The sequence below is a fragment of the Astyanax mexicanus genome, chromosome 1 (genome assembly GCF_023375975.1).
Source record: "Astyanax mexicanus isolate ESR-SI-001 chromosome 1, AstMex3_surface, whole genome shotgun sequence".
NCBI classification, from domain to species: Eukaryota; Metazoa; Chordata; class Actinopteri; order Characiformes; family Acestrorhamphidae; genus Astyanax; species Astyanax mexicanus.
In genome coordinates, this window is record NC_064408.1 from 86,379,034 (window position 1) to 86,395,793 (window position 16,760).

Here is a 16,760-nt window from a genome sequence, read left to right on the forward strand (position 1 = left end):
GCTTATTTTCCAAGGTTACGAGGCACAATTTGTATACAAGTGTTAAAAAAATGAGTAAGAAAATATATGTATTTTTAATGCTATATCTTGTTTCTGGGCTGCCTCGTTATAGTCAGGAAGTGTAATTTATGGTTTGAGAGATCACTAAATGATATGCATCATACCTTACATGCATTCCTGGACAAGCTAAGAGATCACCATCGAGTGAAAAAAGTATGTTAACTAAGGTGATATTGGTGAAAGTAATATTACAAAATTTCACACTAATATGACTTTGGTTAGGCAGTGTTTCGCAGCACGCACAAGTGTTTTTCTCCCCACTTCACCAGAGTTACACAGTGCAGTTTGCAACAATCTTAGCAACAATAACAACTATGGTTCTGTTTACAGGTCAGTGGAGCATCAATATCATATGAATTTTCTGTGTAATGTCACAGCTGAACCTCTCTTTTGCATATCACACTTGTGATAGTGGCTAATGACTAGGCAAATGTGTGATGGCAAAAATTCCCACCGAAATCTGATCTTACCATTCACATTTGTGTTTCATACACATCAATCACATGTATCCAATCTACATATGGGGTCCTATTATAGCGATCTATAAGCAAGCTTGATTTAGGCACCTTGATTTATGATGTGTCAAAAAATACACCTTGCGTGGCTCGTAAGGCACAAAAACACATGTACAAATCCTCCTAATAATCCTGGGTGTGTTTTGGGTGTAATTGGAAATAAACCAATAAGCATTTTACTTGTCATTTCCTTTAAGAGACAGGTGTGCTCTGACTTTGGCAGATTGGTATTTTAACAGTGCAGCGCTTCTGCGCATCTCAGCAGAGGACACTGACCTGCTCATTCACACTGTGAAGATACATTAGCAGCTCATTTACGGGAACAGAAATGTTATTTTATTTAGTATTCTGTTTATTGTTGATACAAAAGTTGAGTTTGTGCACTGCTGCTTGTCCTTTGTGTGTGTAACAAGCAGGACTGTACACGCACCGCATGCTAAGATAGGTATGGACGTCTGACTGTTGTCAGGGTTCAAATCAAGCAGTGGCCCACCTGTGTTTTCTGCTGCCAAGATAGCAATATGCCAGAAATTTACCTGACACTTCCAGACCACCACACCCATTGGCATAGATATATTTATAAGCTCTGTTGATATTTTAATGCAGGTTGAAGGATGTTAGGGCCCAGGAAAGTGGTTCAAATAAGAGTTAAAAAACCCACAGACATACAGTTCTGAAAAAATCTGATCTTTGACACACTGAAACAGAACAATAGATTTGAATCAGTTCAGCCTGGTCCTGTAAACATAGTGCTAGTGTTGCTTTAAGAATGACAGAACTTCACTCATGTAACTTCATTTAAAATCATAATTTTGTTCATACATGTTAAAGAAATTCAGCCTTTCACATAAGTGAGTAAAGTGTAGCATAAATCGATAAGCGTAAGTAAATCGGGCTCATCCATGAATGGGTAGCTGTGTTATATGGTTATACAAGTTGCTTTTCATTTCTGATTCTATTTTAATCTCTGCAGTGAATCATATTCTCTCCTTTTCTTTCCGTCTGCCTCTGTTATTCGTTCACCCTTTCTCTCTTCCTGACGCTCCCCTCTATTCTGTTCTGTTCTGTGACTCATCTCACAAGTTTCTAATAGTGAACAGCTTCTATTTCCATGCATTGCTTGACATATTGATCACTAAGAAAGTGCCAGTGAGCAGATTTGAGCAGAACTGACAGTGAACATGTAATGAGTTGGTTGTTAGCTTTGCAATAATTCGGGTAATTAGCTTTGCACATGCAGTTTTATTGATGTGAAGTTTAGCCTTATTACCTGGAACATTTGAGAACCATCTAATGAATACCCAAATATCAATTATTTCACCCTGTAAAAGAAATCAGTTATAATTCCTTTTATTTAGCTTTATATAAACTTATTTATTATTATGTTTTTTATTTATGAAGGTACTAAAATGATATAATAATAAATAAAAAAGTTAAAAAATATATAATGTTAGTAAACAAAATAACTGATTACTTTCAAATGGGAGGAATGGTCTATTTATGGCCCCATGCTTTATCACTGTGTAAGCAGATATAAACAGTTACTGGCAGTTAAACATCGTATTAAATTGCTATTTCGGGAATTAATAAGCTGTTTAATTCATTAGACATGCTGAGATTATTAACCATACTAATGAGGGAACCAATCAATGGTTGTTTAAATGCCACTATGGTACCAGAAAAAGCTGTTAAATGTGTGTATGAGTGTGTGTATACTGAAGGCTACTGCTCATAGTCTTTGAAGCTTGCCTCTGAAATGTGTGTGTGTGAGTCTCTCATTAAATCTTATTTCACTGTAGACACCATCTGGGTGGATTACCATCATATTCTCATTTACACTTGAAAGGAACTATACTTCCCTCAAATCCCCTCAACTACCTGGAAGACAAACTGTTTAAAGACTGAACTATTGTAGGCTGTGGCTGTGGAGAACATAGCGTCTTTCTCACACTTCTGCTGCTTTTTACGCAATCCCTTATTTCACATACAACTAGTGCTGTGCATTAAAATTATGATCTCGATTCATTACTGTGTGATTCAGTTTAGGACAGAGTCGATTCTCAGGACAGATAGTAGAGCTATAAAGCTCCTGGCAGCACTGCAATACAGTGGCATATCACTTCCATTACTGGGCATTATTTGTAAAAGAGAACAACTAAGTGAAGAGAGTTCAGAAGGCATAAGGAGTAGCCTAGAACATAAAAACTGTCAGGCACATATTTTTATATTAAACATTCATCCCAGAGCTGCATTGTACTATATCTGGTCTAATATAAATAGTTCAAATTGGGAAGCTACTCAAAACTCAGTATTGTTTTTTTCATCTGCTTAAACTGGGCAATGGGCATCATGTAACTGGGCAATGGCCATCATGTATTTTCACCTTATTCTTTCATTTAACTTCTCTCACTCTGTGTCTGCTGATTGACAAAAAGTGTCAAACAATAACAGTATAGATAGTGCTGCACACAGTAGAGCGAAGACAAAGTGGATCATACCATTCAGGGGCATAGCAGCAAATTCTGGGCCCTGTACTCAATGTCAGTGGGCCCCTATCCATGCCAGTACACAAGGAACATGAGCAACCTACTTGGGCCCTGGGTAGTCAGGTCCACTTTACCCCCACTACCACACCCATGATACCATTTACACAGCAGGCATAGACTACAATAATTTTATTCTTAATATTCAGTGTAATGATACACATGTTTCAGTAATTAAAAACATGTAGCTTATCAGAGACACAAAATCACAACAAAACAACAAAAACACATTTGGCTGTCACTTTTAGGGGTGCTGGGACATATTTATGATTGCTTGAGCAGCCCTAAAAAAGGGCTAGCTTCACCCATGCATGTGAGCCTAATTTGTGCTTATAACATTTGAACCTGACAGGATTAGTTTATCGGGGGGGGGGGGGGGGGGGTTTGTCACCTTGCGTTTAATAAAATAGCTATTTGTCCACTGCCATGCACCATAATTACACTCTTGGCGCGCGTTTCCATGGAGATCTACGTAAACACAAAAGCGAGTGGAAATGGAGGAGCTACTGAACATGATGTCTTGTGACCAAGAAAGCCAAAAAAAACTCACTGCTCCTCCTGTTTTTTCAATTGCAGTCCAGATGGAAGAGTTTTATCACTGAGTAGAAGTGTGAAATATTTTTCACAGATGTCCGCGTGAGAAACTAATGTAAATCTTTTGTAAAGTTTCGCCCACACCTAACCAGTGACTTTACACACCAGCTAATCACACTGTTACTGGACTGGATAAGTTTCAGAAATACGGTTGTTAAGAAATAAAAGACTAGGCTACTGAAAGCCAGTAATGTTAGTATAAATCTGTACTGCAGTAGGAGCTTAACTTAGAGGCAATTTGCTATAAACATTAATTATAAATAATCTCAAACTAGTAATACAAATCCAAAATAGTAAAACCATAAAATTATTTAACCTAAAATGTTGTTTGTTTTCGTTGACTAAAACTAGACTAGTCAAAAGACTAAGACTAAAACTAAATCAGAATAATCACCTGTCAAAATTAACACTGCTTTTTTGTTCATTGTCTTCTTCCTATCTAGAAACAACGGTGACTTATACCCCTGGCTATAAGAAGGTGCCTCCCCCCGTGCCACCTCGCAGTACCACCAAGCCCATTATCTCAGTAACGGCTCAGAGCAGCACAGAGTCCACGCAGGACGCTTACCACGAGGGCCGCCTGCCCCGCAGCGGGCTTTGGACCACGGACAGCCTCGGTCGCACCATCTACACCTCCATGGACAGCCTGGACAGCGCCAAGGCCGTCACACTGGCCATGGAGACCAAGCGGCTCACGGGCAGCCACACGTCTGTGCAGACCTGCGACAAGGCCATCCTGGTGTCCAAAGCAGAGGAATACCTCAAGACCCCACGCTCCTCTATTGGAATTCAGGTAACCTCATTTCACCCCCGTTTATTTATAACCCAGCTGCTTGCTCGCCCACTCCTGCACAAGAGCCCGAAGCAGCCAGGAGCATACAAATAGAGAATGAGTCACCCACCGAGCCAGTGCATTGTGGGAGTCATAAATTGGGATCGGAGTCGTGATGCAGTGGAGCCGGAGGACAGGCCGACGGAATGACCCGAGCCGAGCCCGAACCACTAGGATTAATGATGCTAATGCGCTATAGACGTCCACTCCCGCTGAGGCCACACCAGCTGCTCTGCTGCCTGATACACCGACACAGTTCACATTCATCAGAATGACTAACAAAGTCATTAGTGCAGAATGTTGGTGCAGGGGTTAGATTTGCGATGGGTTATTAATTTGATGGGCTATTTGTGGCTATTTACTTTATTATATGTTACACTGACACCCTTCTCTTTTTTCCCTAACCTACACTAAATGTCCAAATGTTTGAGGACACTGATTATAAAAAAATGCATTCTGACACAAATATGCACATGCACACACACACACACAGCTTGTGTAGTTATCTGGAATGATGAACTTTTAGGAAGAGCTGTGGAGACAGACTGTCCAGATTGATGGAAGTCTCTGGAAGTCAGGATTCCCCATCGTCCACTGCAGATCAGTTGCTCACTGCCTAGTTTTTTCCACCTGCCTTGGTTTATTCGCTCATTTTAACATGACTTTATAAATTATCTGACCAGAGGAGGATGGGTCCCCCCCCATTATATAAAAGCATTGGTAGTACATATGGTAATACATGTGATAGTATAAGGTACATGTGAGTCTTGGTCCAAAGTTTTTCCTTGCCTCTTTTGCTCACTTTAGGTTCTGTGTTGTATGTTCAACATTTTGTCTGTCCTGCTCCCAGATTTCTGTTAAGCTGCACTCTAAAAAACAGAGGTACGAAACGAGTACTTTTTTGTACTCAAAGGTACACTCTTCATAATTGTACCCTCAAAGGTACAATATTGGTCTTTACAGGGTCAGATTTGTTCCCTCTGAAGTACAAAGTCATTCCTAACAGAAATAAGTACAGATTTGTACCATTTCACCAGCCAAAAGGTACATTCAGTATTCTGTACCACTGTACTAATAAACAATATATATTTTATTTGCACATTTTTTTATTTGAAAGCCAGACAATTTTGCATCATGAAATTCTTGACACATATTTAGTTGATGATAATGTTTATAATCTTTATAATCTATACTGGCATAAAAAACATGGGTACAAAAAAGGACTTTCACTGAAAGGTACTTTTTTGTACCTCAATATAAGGTACAGCCCCAGCGACAAGCTTTGTACTCTTTTAGGTACAAATCTGTACTTATATTTCTTAGAGTGTGCTTTGCATCAACATCAGCTGAAAAAAGCACTATACAAATAAATTTGATTTGATTTGGAGTCGGGGAAGAGGTGGGGTCATGATATTCCAACATGACCTCACTAAAGCTTTTGTTACTAAATGCTTTTAAATTCACACAGCAATGCTCCAAAATGTTATTTCAACAAAAGCAGGAAAACTCTATATAGAACATCTTTAATAATCTTGATTTTATCAGAAAAAGTGAATGAGCTGTGTCTTGTCCATAGAGTGTATTTCCACTGTTTGTGCTATATGCAACATTTAAATGATCTTAACACTGATTGAAAATGATAAAATGTAACCAGTGCATCATTATTTTTCTACACAGATCCAGCAGGGGTGACCATATCTCTAACCTGCTCCTCCCTCCCTCTCATCCAGACTCATCCGTCTCTTCACTGCCATTCTCATATTTTACCCTCATTGGTATGGTGCCTTTCTCAGTCCAGTCTTAATTTTGTGCATTAAAATGTATTATTTAAAAATGTCAATTGAATGGTACAAGTACAGCATAAGATAAAAGAGAAAAAGGACAGACAGCAAAAAACAGAAACATCAAGTTAACGAACAGAAATTATTCGAAAGCAATTTATGATATTCTAGCGGAAGAAACACTAAATATGCTCACTATGATTCTAAACTAATACTTAATGAGTCTGATCGAGCACAATTAGACCACATGAAGTTTGAAGGTCTGTAGAGATTAAAGCTCCAGACAGCAAGCCTTTCTTTCACCAATGTTTGAGGAAGCAGAGGTGTTTGGTTTTATACACCTGTGGCCATGAAAGTGATTGGGAACTGAGTTTAATGATTTGGATGGGTGAGTGATTACTCTTGGCAATATAGTGTATGTTCTTTTTTAATAGAGAAAAATAATAATATTTATTAGAACATTAAACAAGTCAAATATGTGCAGAAAAACAGAACAAATTCATATTTTTGGTGAGAAAGATGATGCTGTTTTGCATTGCACATTTGTTCAAAACAGGATGCATTAGTGCCCCCCAGAGTAGGCACACCAGAACGCTAAAGGATTCTTGGTCAGTGTATTTTAGCTGGGTATTTTTGTCATGTTATAACAACATGATGTAAACTGATGCCACACATTTGAGAATATATTATAAAGCTTTTAAATGTGTTTGCAAATGCAGTGAAGCATTAATGACAAAAAATCACGAGGCAAAAATAAGAGTTGAAAAAACTGGCAAATAGTCAAAAATCCAGAAAACCAAAACACAGGAAAAATAACGCTCAATAAAGACACAGAGTGGCAATATCTCGCAGAGAAACAGAGCTAGAGTCCCAGTATATATACACACACACACATACACAACTGTAATTAGCCGATATGCACTAGGTGAGTGAGGGTGGAGTCTCAGTAATCCGGAGAGGCTGATCTCAGGACAGTGGAACGGTGGCTAGGTGTGACAGGTACTATAGTGCAGAAATACCTAGTTTGCAGAAAATTTTTCTTTTTTTTTTTACATTTGGCAAAAAGGTGATAGTCGATTATAATTTAAAATGAGGTTATTACTCAGATACTAATGTAATAAAACATGTAAGCCCTAATTGAACATTGCTTTGATTTCAGTGTTGTAATGAATTCTACAATTTAATCCACCTTTCATCTTCATCTTTTCCCTAAATTGCTCACTTGTGCATTTATAGTGTTTTAAACCAGAACCTTCTATTAACCCCCAGTCATACAGACAAGGGACTCTGGATTACTCAGAGCCAGCACTGTGTGAGTGTGAGGAGGATGGTGTGTGTGTGTGTGCGTGAGGCAGGTAGTGTGAGGTGGACAGTGTTTGTGTTTAAATCAGCTGCAGACGTTCTCTCAGGATCACTGAGTTTCAGCACGCCTTCAGCCGCACATCCATCATCCTTCCCCACCCCACCATGACCTCCATCCGCTTGCAGCTCTTTTGGCGCCAGGAGCTGTCGTCTGCTGACAGGCTGAGCCAGTTCAAACCGTTGTTTACCTCTGAATATATTTCCCTCTTTTCCAGGTGGAAGCAGCCACAGACTCAGAACCAGAGAGCAGACGTCTGCCCAAGTTTCAGTCAGTGGGAATCCAGGTAGAGGACGAGAAACGGTGAGTGCTGTGTCACAGATTTAACAGACACAACCTCATCAAAACACAACCAAGCCAGAGTCTACCCACTTCCTAACTCCAAAGTGATATTAGAAAATGCCAATCCTTTCATTATGGAAAGTAGAATGATGTATTTTGATGATAAAAAAACTAAATTACTTGTATATTTCTACAGTAAACGGGTGGATGGTGAGCTGATGCTGGTGATACAGTCAAAGCACATTTAAAGGGTTTATAACTGGAGTTTTAAAGCTTTACCAAAATATCTCTGTGGTTTTAAAACATTTGATATATAACATGTCCTGTGTGAGTATTGAGTATTTAGAGTATTTTTGTCAGTATGAAAATGATCAAACCTTTATAAACTCATAATTTCATATTCAGATTTGACAATACCTTTCAATGTCATCATAATATGACATATTGTTACAATTTATTCTCAATTTCAACATAGGTATACACTACTGTTAGAGCGTACACCCTGCTCGTTCTACACACACACACATACACATGGACGGGTTGCAGAGCGCAAACCTGACTTTAACAATAAACAAAATAAAGAATAAAATAACATATACAAAAGCAAGGGAATGGCAGGTGACACAGTGATTGATTTATTTCATGTTACGCCCAAAACACACCCATGATTAATTTAGATAATTAGTACATGCCTTTAGCGTGTTTTGAGCCGCGCACGGCATATATTTTGCACCCTGACAATACCAAAGACACATTGACATGTTCACAATATGCAATTAATTGGTGCGCTATAGATTGCTAAAATAGGCCCTATATTTTGAAAGCACCCTAACACCCTCTTAACAACGTCATAGAAACCATAGCAACATTCTAGCAATTCCCTAGTAGTGAAACCTCCTTTAGCTGTTAACCTTTTCTTCTGCACAATGTCATTAAGCTCTGTATGTGTGTTCCTGTGTTCTCAGGCATGGGCGCTTCAAGCGCTCAAACAGCGTGACCACGGCAGTGCAGGCAGATATGGAGCTGGAGGGATTTCCCTCGATGGAGGATAAAAGTCTGCAGTTTGGAGGCTTCCAGCGACACTCTGAACCCAGCACCCCTACCCAGTATGGAGCCGTCCGAACTGTACGAACACAAGGCCTCTTCAGCTACCGCGAGGACTACCGGCCGTCCAGTGGGCCGCCCAGCCCGCAGCCTGAACCCTGGCTGGTGGAGCCCTCACTGGAAGAGGCTGAGACAGGCCGAGTGTCACCACTGCGGCGTGACGGCAGCTGGTACATGCAGCTCCTTCACAACGAGACCAAACGCATGGAGGGCTGGTGTAAGGAGATGGAGCGTGAGGCTGAGGAACACGACCTGTCTGAGGAGAGTGAGTGATCATCAGTTTTCTTTTCTGAAACAAAAAAAGTTTGTCTTTACTCCTGTACAAGAACAGTCATATTAATCAGAAAGTTACAAATGCAGCTGATGTATTGAGATTTTACAGTAATTTACACAGTTATTTTATATTTTTGTAGATAATACATTTTTGTATTTAAGAACTATCCAGTTTATTATTCTTATTATTTCTCATGGTAACAAGCTATGTTTAAGTTGTGTAAAGTTTGTAGATTAGAAGTAGAATTATATGCTCAGTCAAAGGGTGGCACAATGACTGTGAGAGAATTTGACTTAAATAACATTAAGTCAAACTTAAGTTTGAGCTGCAGCTTTGGTTCAAGGTACTAAAATTATCCCTTCAATTACTGTACATTCACCCAAACATCCATACTTACATATCTGCTTTTAATGATTTTGTGGAGGAGAATCCAACACTAGAACATCCATACCCAGAGAAATATCTCTTTACTGAAGCCCCATTGATGTGGACACATTAAGTCCTTCTTAGTATGGGTATCCTAACTGTAAGCCATGATGTTATGTCCTGGGTTCTATGTTGGCCCCACAAATGCTGTAGTTGTCAATGATGGGTACACTGCACATGGGGCCTAGATGTGGGCCCTATGAGATTAAGATGGGTTATAATGATGGAGCCTATTAGGAAAGTCCAACAGGATCCCTGTAGCAAAACATGTACCGTATTTTTCACACTAAAAGCGCACCGAATTATCAATAAACGTCTACTGTCTGGTCTATTTTTTAACACATAAGGCACATCGGATTATAAGGTGCATTTTATGCAGCACTAGTAACCATTTATAATAACAGGGGTGTCGCCCTGTTTTCCTGCTAAATTCAACTAAGCTAAGCCAGGTAAACAAAACTGTAATTCTTAAAAAAAAAAGTCAGACGAGCGCTTGATGTTAATCTACACAGATTTCTCTCTTGAAAACTGTTTATTTGGTTTAGTAAAGCGTTTCTGTTTATTTACAGTAAGCTTAGATTTACAGATTTTCACTTAGGCTGGAGCATTAGCATTAGATGCTAACCGCTAATGCCACCCGACAGTGCTACACTGAGGAACCTGACAGTGCTACACTGAAAAAGTGCTAGCATTCGGCGCGGTTAGCGGCTAATGCTAATGCTGCTCCAGCGGTGCAAATTGGGGTTAGCAGCAGGGTACAGGTCAATAATACTCACTTCTAAACAGCCAAAGAGCTAGCACTTTGCACAGTTAGCAGCTAATGCTAATACTGCTGGAGAACTAAACTGAAACTCCTGTATAAAGCTGTACTTCAGCGGAGTGGCTTTACTGCTTCTTACAACCTGACTGGTAAAATACATACATAAGGTGCACTGGATTATAAGGTGTACTGACGATTTTTGGTAAAATTAAAAGATTTTAAGTACGCCTTATAGTGCACATAATACAGTACAAACCATCTCAGAGCCCTACGAACCAGAGGAACCCACATAGAGCACTGAGCACCATGTTAACATTTTAGCTGGGTCTTGGGTTAGCCCTAATGTTTTACCTGACAGACACACCAAGCACCTGATATAACTACTTCACTGTAGCTTTAAATGGGTATGGACAGATGGGTGGATGGGTTTTGGATTCAGCACCCTGAACCATAGACATATAAACGTGACAGAGTAATGATTATATGTTTTAATAATATAACAGATGTATATATATATTTTTTTTACAGTTTTTTAATCATATCTGTATCTGGTCTGCTCATATTGGTGGTAACAATAAGAAGAAACGGGTATATCTGAAGTGAAAGAGGTTTAGAAAATTGTTTTTTAGGAGAGAAAATGTTGCAGATAAAAAACGTCCACTAACCTGCCTGTCACTATGTTCTCAGTTTTAGGAAAGATCCGGAGTGCTGTGGGCAGTGCACAACTTCTCATGTCCCAGAAATTCCAGCAGTTTTATTGGCTGTGTCAGCAAAATCTGGTAAGTCCACTTTTGTCTAATATTGCAATTATAAGTCTCTTGTTTTATATATAAAAAAAAAAAACATATTTAGTGGTGAACTCTACATTCCTACTCAAATCGGACAAATTAGAGAAGCTGTAGCTTTCAGCAGTGTGTCACCTGGGGATAATTAGTACAGCTAATTATTTATGCTGATATTGAGGGCTGTGGAATGACAGGTGTTAAGGGAATATCAGGGAATAACAGTCTGTATGAACTCATTTTACCTCATGCTCCCCTTGTGGTTTCCTTTTTTATATTGGCTATTCTTTCTATATTTCCCTAATGTAAAATTTATCATTTTATGTAACTGAACACATCATTTGAATGTCACCCATGGTGTAATAATGGAACTGTAAATAGTGATAGTACTGAAGTGATGTAAGGTGGTGACCTCTAGTGGTGGTTTATTCAGTCTAGCAGCCTTACATTGTGGTCTGTGGATAATTTAGTAGAAATAATATAATTAATAGCAATAAATAATCACTTTTATTCGTAATTATCTTTTTATAATAACATGCTATGAAAAATCATGATTTTTTTTTTGTCCACCCTGCAGGACCCGAGTGCCATGCCCAGGCCCACCTCTCAGGATCTGGCCGGTTTCTGGGACCTCCTGCAGCTCTCCATTGATGACGTCACTGCCAAGTTCGATGAGCTGCAGCAGATTAAGAGTAACGAGTGGAGGCTTGTGGAGCGACCAGAGGAGAAGGCAAGCTGCTAAAGTTTTGTTCAGTGGACATGGCCATTTCCTCACTGCCAGTGTTTCATATCATAGCAGCAAAACCTGGGTATAAAACACCCTGAGCGGTGAATTAGAAGTGATTTTATTAGTCAGTAAATATTGCTGTGATTTGCCGTGAACCAGCTCTGTATGTTCTTCATTTTAACACTAATTATACATCCATTTACAATTCTTAGGATGTTTGTTCCTAGTAAATGAAACATTGAAAGCTCTGAAGAATGCTCTTGAGCCAATCAAGAGATCAAGATGATCTTATAGGAAGACCACGCTGCTCCTGTTGTGCTTTTCAGTTTGTGAACTAGCGTCCACTTACTTAAATACAAAAAATGTTGAATGCCTTAGTACTTGAGGTGTGTTCAGGTAAATGTCTGGTGTATTTCTATATTTGCAACATTTTGTAAAAAATATTTCAAAAAAGTATTTTTGGAGAATTTCTATTGGTCCTTTCATTTTTCAAATCCAAAAGGACACATCAGATTCACGTTAGGTCAAAAGGAAAAAAATAGGTTTAAATGGAGAATTTTAGTTTTTTTGTCTGATAGCACTTGTTTTCTACATACAAAGTAACAAAGTAACAAAGTGTGGATCTATCCTGAACTGGCCAATATGTAACATGCAGTTACTCTAATTGATTAATTGATGCAGGATGGTTAGTCTTACTTTCATTCTGTATTTAGGTTATTTTCCCACCAGCCTAAAATAAATTGCCTGTGGTACTGGAATCTACACAAACCTTCTGATGATTTTTTGTGAACATCTTGGCATTACAAAACTCTCTCTCTCTTTCTTTCTCTCTCTCTCTCTCTCTTTCTTCTTCCCTCAGGAGAGAAAGTGGCCTCCTCCCATGACAAAGAGGCCTCCTAAAGGTCGAGGGGCGATGATGCGGGAGCGCTCTCTGGACCTGCAGGACCGGCAGAGGCAGGAGGCCCGTCGCAGGCTGATGGCCGCCAAGCGTGCAGCGTCGTTCCGCCAGAACTCAGCCACAGAGCGGGCAGACAGTATAGAGATCTACATCCCCGAGGCCCAGACCCGACTATGAAAGTCACACTCCATCCGACCATACCATCATCTCACCTGTTCGTGCTGCTATTACAGAAACCATTCACACAGTCTGGCCCCCACTGTTTACTCATGTTTAAATGTCTTCAGCTCTCTCAATGCACGTACCAATATCTCTGCAGAGGCCTCAGAGGCGGACCCTCTCCGATGCAGGCAAGAATTTGTTGTTGCCCTTTGTTGTTTAAAAAAAAAGAGGGATGGAAGCAGGCAGGCTGTGGCGGACTGTGCATGAGGTGACTAGAAGCCAGTAGAGCTCAGCTTGTGCTCAATCACAAAGAGCATCTGCAGTGCGTGGCCACAGCTAAAGCTTCTCCTGGAAGGTACACTTTACGGTTATGATGGTTGTTCAGAATATTACTCATGTTACTCTAAAAAAAAGGGCACCTGGTTGAAAATGGAAACAGAGAGTTGAGAATTTAATGAGAAAAAAAGTAATCTTTTACATTTATCATCTCAATTTGAAATGATATACTAATTATCCTTTTACAAACAGTAGACTCTACATGCTAGATAGAAAAGAGAATATATTGATATATTACTTTATTTTATATTATATTATATTATATTATACAATGCATTTTTGCACCTCAAATGATTCCTGTTTGTATTTCCAAGGGAAATGTTGATGTTGACACACACATGATAATGTTGCAGTTGAATTGCAAAGAATGCTACTGAGATTGCTTCTACAGGCCACACTGGTTTACCCCGCTCATTCCAAAAGGAAACAGCTCCATACTCACCAACAGAAAAAAAAAACACTAGCTCACTCAAACGATGAAACTGGAAAATAATTTTCTTTTTTATTTGTTTGTTTGTTTGTTTTAGCATACACCACATACAATGCTAATCAGCGTTTGGCACACCAATCTTCCTCAAGGTCTTACCACTTCTAATGTAGTCTGGGACATGCAGGTGCAAAAGACACTTTACTAGTATTCAATTACTGTATATGGTGCTGCTTTATACTCTGAAATAAAGTCCCTCACCTAGCCCTTATGTGCACAACACCATAAACCATCTACGGGGTTTTTAATAGAGATGTTCGCGAACATGGTGTTCCAGTGCATCTCGAATTACAAGTTTTGGTTTGTAGGAGGGAGAGGTCTTTGTTTAAAATGGAAAACTGGGTCTTTTGTATAATTACACTTTTTCTGGTGCAAGGTGCGTTTATCAACATGCAAATATGTGCCAAGCCCCCTTCGCCTTTAAGAAAAAGAGATCAAGAGGCGTGTGTGCATAAAAGACGGGAGGTGGTTTCTGAGGGGAGTATCTGTGTATCATGACATTGTTGAATGCTAGATCACATGCACACAATGCCGAAGAAGATAATGGAAAAAGACTATATGTTTATTTATTTATTTATTTACATTTTTTGTTAGTTAGCTTATGTGTTTGTTTGTTTGTTCGTTTATTCTATTAATTCTCAGTTGTCAGGCTGCCATTCATCAGATGCTTGTTTTGATCTTCTTTCTGCAATACTTACAAGACCTGATGGTCCTCAGTTGCTTTGTTTGAATAATTTGTAAAATATTCCGGGTCCATTTTTAAAGTGCTAATCACAATATTTATTTTTCACCTTTTGACAGTCAACCCTGTGACCAAAACTAGTGTATCTGATCAAAGACAGCATGACACTGATACAAAAAAAAGCACTTTTAGCCAAAAATATACCATAACCTACAATTTTTATTGCATTTTTAAGGCTTTTTAAGAACCTTTTCTGGTATTGTTTTAATGTGTTCTCATGCTGTTTTTGAATTTTGCCCACATTCCTTCTTTTTTTTTGGTAACACTGTAATTTCAGCTTCACATAAGATTAAGGTGATTCTATTATTTGCTGCATAGCTGTAAACAAAAAAAAACAGGGTAGAATTTGTGCTATAAAAATGTTTGTTAGATTAAATATTCACCGCTTTTTGTTTAATCTCATGAGGTTTATGGAGGAGGCTGAGAGCTGGCCTTTACCAACTCCCTGAATGACAGTGGTATGTTAGTCTGCCAGCCCATTCATTATTTGCATGAAGATTTTTGAAGATATTTTTTTAATAATCCATCACTGAAGTTCCCTTTTGAAAGTCTTAACACAACTGCTGCAATGCCACGTTGTTGTAGTTTTTTTCTCACTAATTCCTTAACTCTTGAAGTACTTTGGCCCTCATATACTCTGATATGGCTGAGCTGTCTGTTTTGTAGTCCCTGAGTGTTGAACTGCGTACAATAACTACTCTCCGGTTTCGCTCAGCAGCTGCTTCCATTCATATACAAGAGCAGCTCGCCAAATGAGAAGAAAAAAAAGAAAACAAACAAACTGGCGCTGCGATATGTCCTTAACCTGGCAGCCTTAACGTCATCTTTAGCAAAAACGAGTGAATGTACTGCCTCTGCTGCAAAAAAGAGTTTTACTCTTCTCTTCTTTCCACCAGTAAAACCTAAAACACAAAGGAAAACACTGTTCTGCTGCTGCTGCTGAAACAGCTACTGAAAAATCCAAGAACTATCTGAACTGTACACATCCCTCAGCTTTTAAGTACTTCAGTTATTTTTTTATCATTTTACAGAACATACGCTTTATTAGTAAGTGAGCAGCGTCACAGTTTTCAGTTCTCTCTGTGTTTCCATGTCTAGGCTGCAGTCGAGGGGTTGAACTATTAAGGCTGTACCATTTTCAGCAGTTCAGCAGTGACACTGAGGTGTTTAAAAACTCCAGCAGCACTGCTGTGACTGATCCACTCGTACCAGCACAATATACACTAAGATGCCACCAACATGCCACCAGTGTCACTGCAGTGCTGATAATGATCCAACACCCAAATAATAATAGCTGCTCTGTCTGTGGTGGTCTTGTGTGGTCCTACACTGTGCAGCAGCTGAAGGAGGACACTGCAGCCTGGGTATTGGAACACAGCACGAATTTAAAATAAAGACTGAGGACATTTGGTTAACAGCATTTTTTCATGGCAAGCTACTGCATTCTTAGATCATGCACAAAAAAAAAAACAAAAGGTCTAAGGTCTAGATTTGATCTGAGAAGCAGAAATGCATCTGGAGACATATAATACTGTGACAATGCAGTGAAATAGTGACAGCCAAGGCAGACAAGTATCTTTGTAAGAACTCAAGCTCGAAAAAACATTCAGAATTTTTTTTTATACAGAGAATTTATTTAATAAAGATATATTATTTAATATAGACATATTATTTATGTGTACCTGAACAGAGACATATTTACAGTCCCCCCAAAAGCTGCTAATAATTTCCATTAGAGTACAGCTCCCATTTTTCACACTTTATATATCTAACATAGTGTTACGTATTTTGCTGAGAAAATTTAATCAGATGCTTGGGCCACACATTTACCTGTTTACTGTGCAGAGTGCTGTTTGGAGCACACTTTAATACAGCCAAGTCCCTTTTTTCCCAGTCAGCTTACTCTGCAAAAACGTCCCACACTGACCATTTTCATCATCACTCACTCTCCGTTATAATATTGTAAAGATATAATGCTTTCTGAACAAAACTTTAAAGAGATAGTGTTGTTATACATATGGTAATATATTACATTTAACTGATACGTTTTAAAATAATTACTGTTGCCGAGCATAATGTGTGTCTTTCATTTCAT

The 16,760-nt window shown here is 38.9% G+C and overlaps 1 protein-coding gene across 2 annotated transcripts in view; it reads left to right on the forward strand.

Annotated features, from left to right (window-relative positions):
- Positions 1-13,122, forward strand: part of LOC103026136 (disks large-associated protein 2) — a 160,385-nt gene extending 147,263 nt beyond the window's left edge. For both annotated transcript variants that reach the window (XM_022684282.2, XM_049484965.1), the window contains exons 7-12: positions 4,156-4,505; positions 7,903-7,988; positions 8,933-9,336; positions 11,219-11,310; positions 11,891-12,043; positions 12,900-13,122. In XM_022684282.2, coding sequence (XP_022540003.2) covers positions 4,156-4,505; positions 7,903-7,988; positions 8,933-9,336; positions 11,219-11,310; positions 11,891-12,043; positions 12,900-13,115 — 1,301 coding nt within the window. In that variant the 3' untranslated portion in view covers positions 13,116-13,122. The remainder of the gene's footprint in view (positions 1-4,155; positions 4,506-7,902; positions 7,989-8,932; positions 9,337-11,218; positions 11,311-11,890; positions 12,044-12,899) is intronic.
- Positions 13,123-16,760: the final 3,638 nt, after the last annotated feature.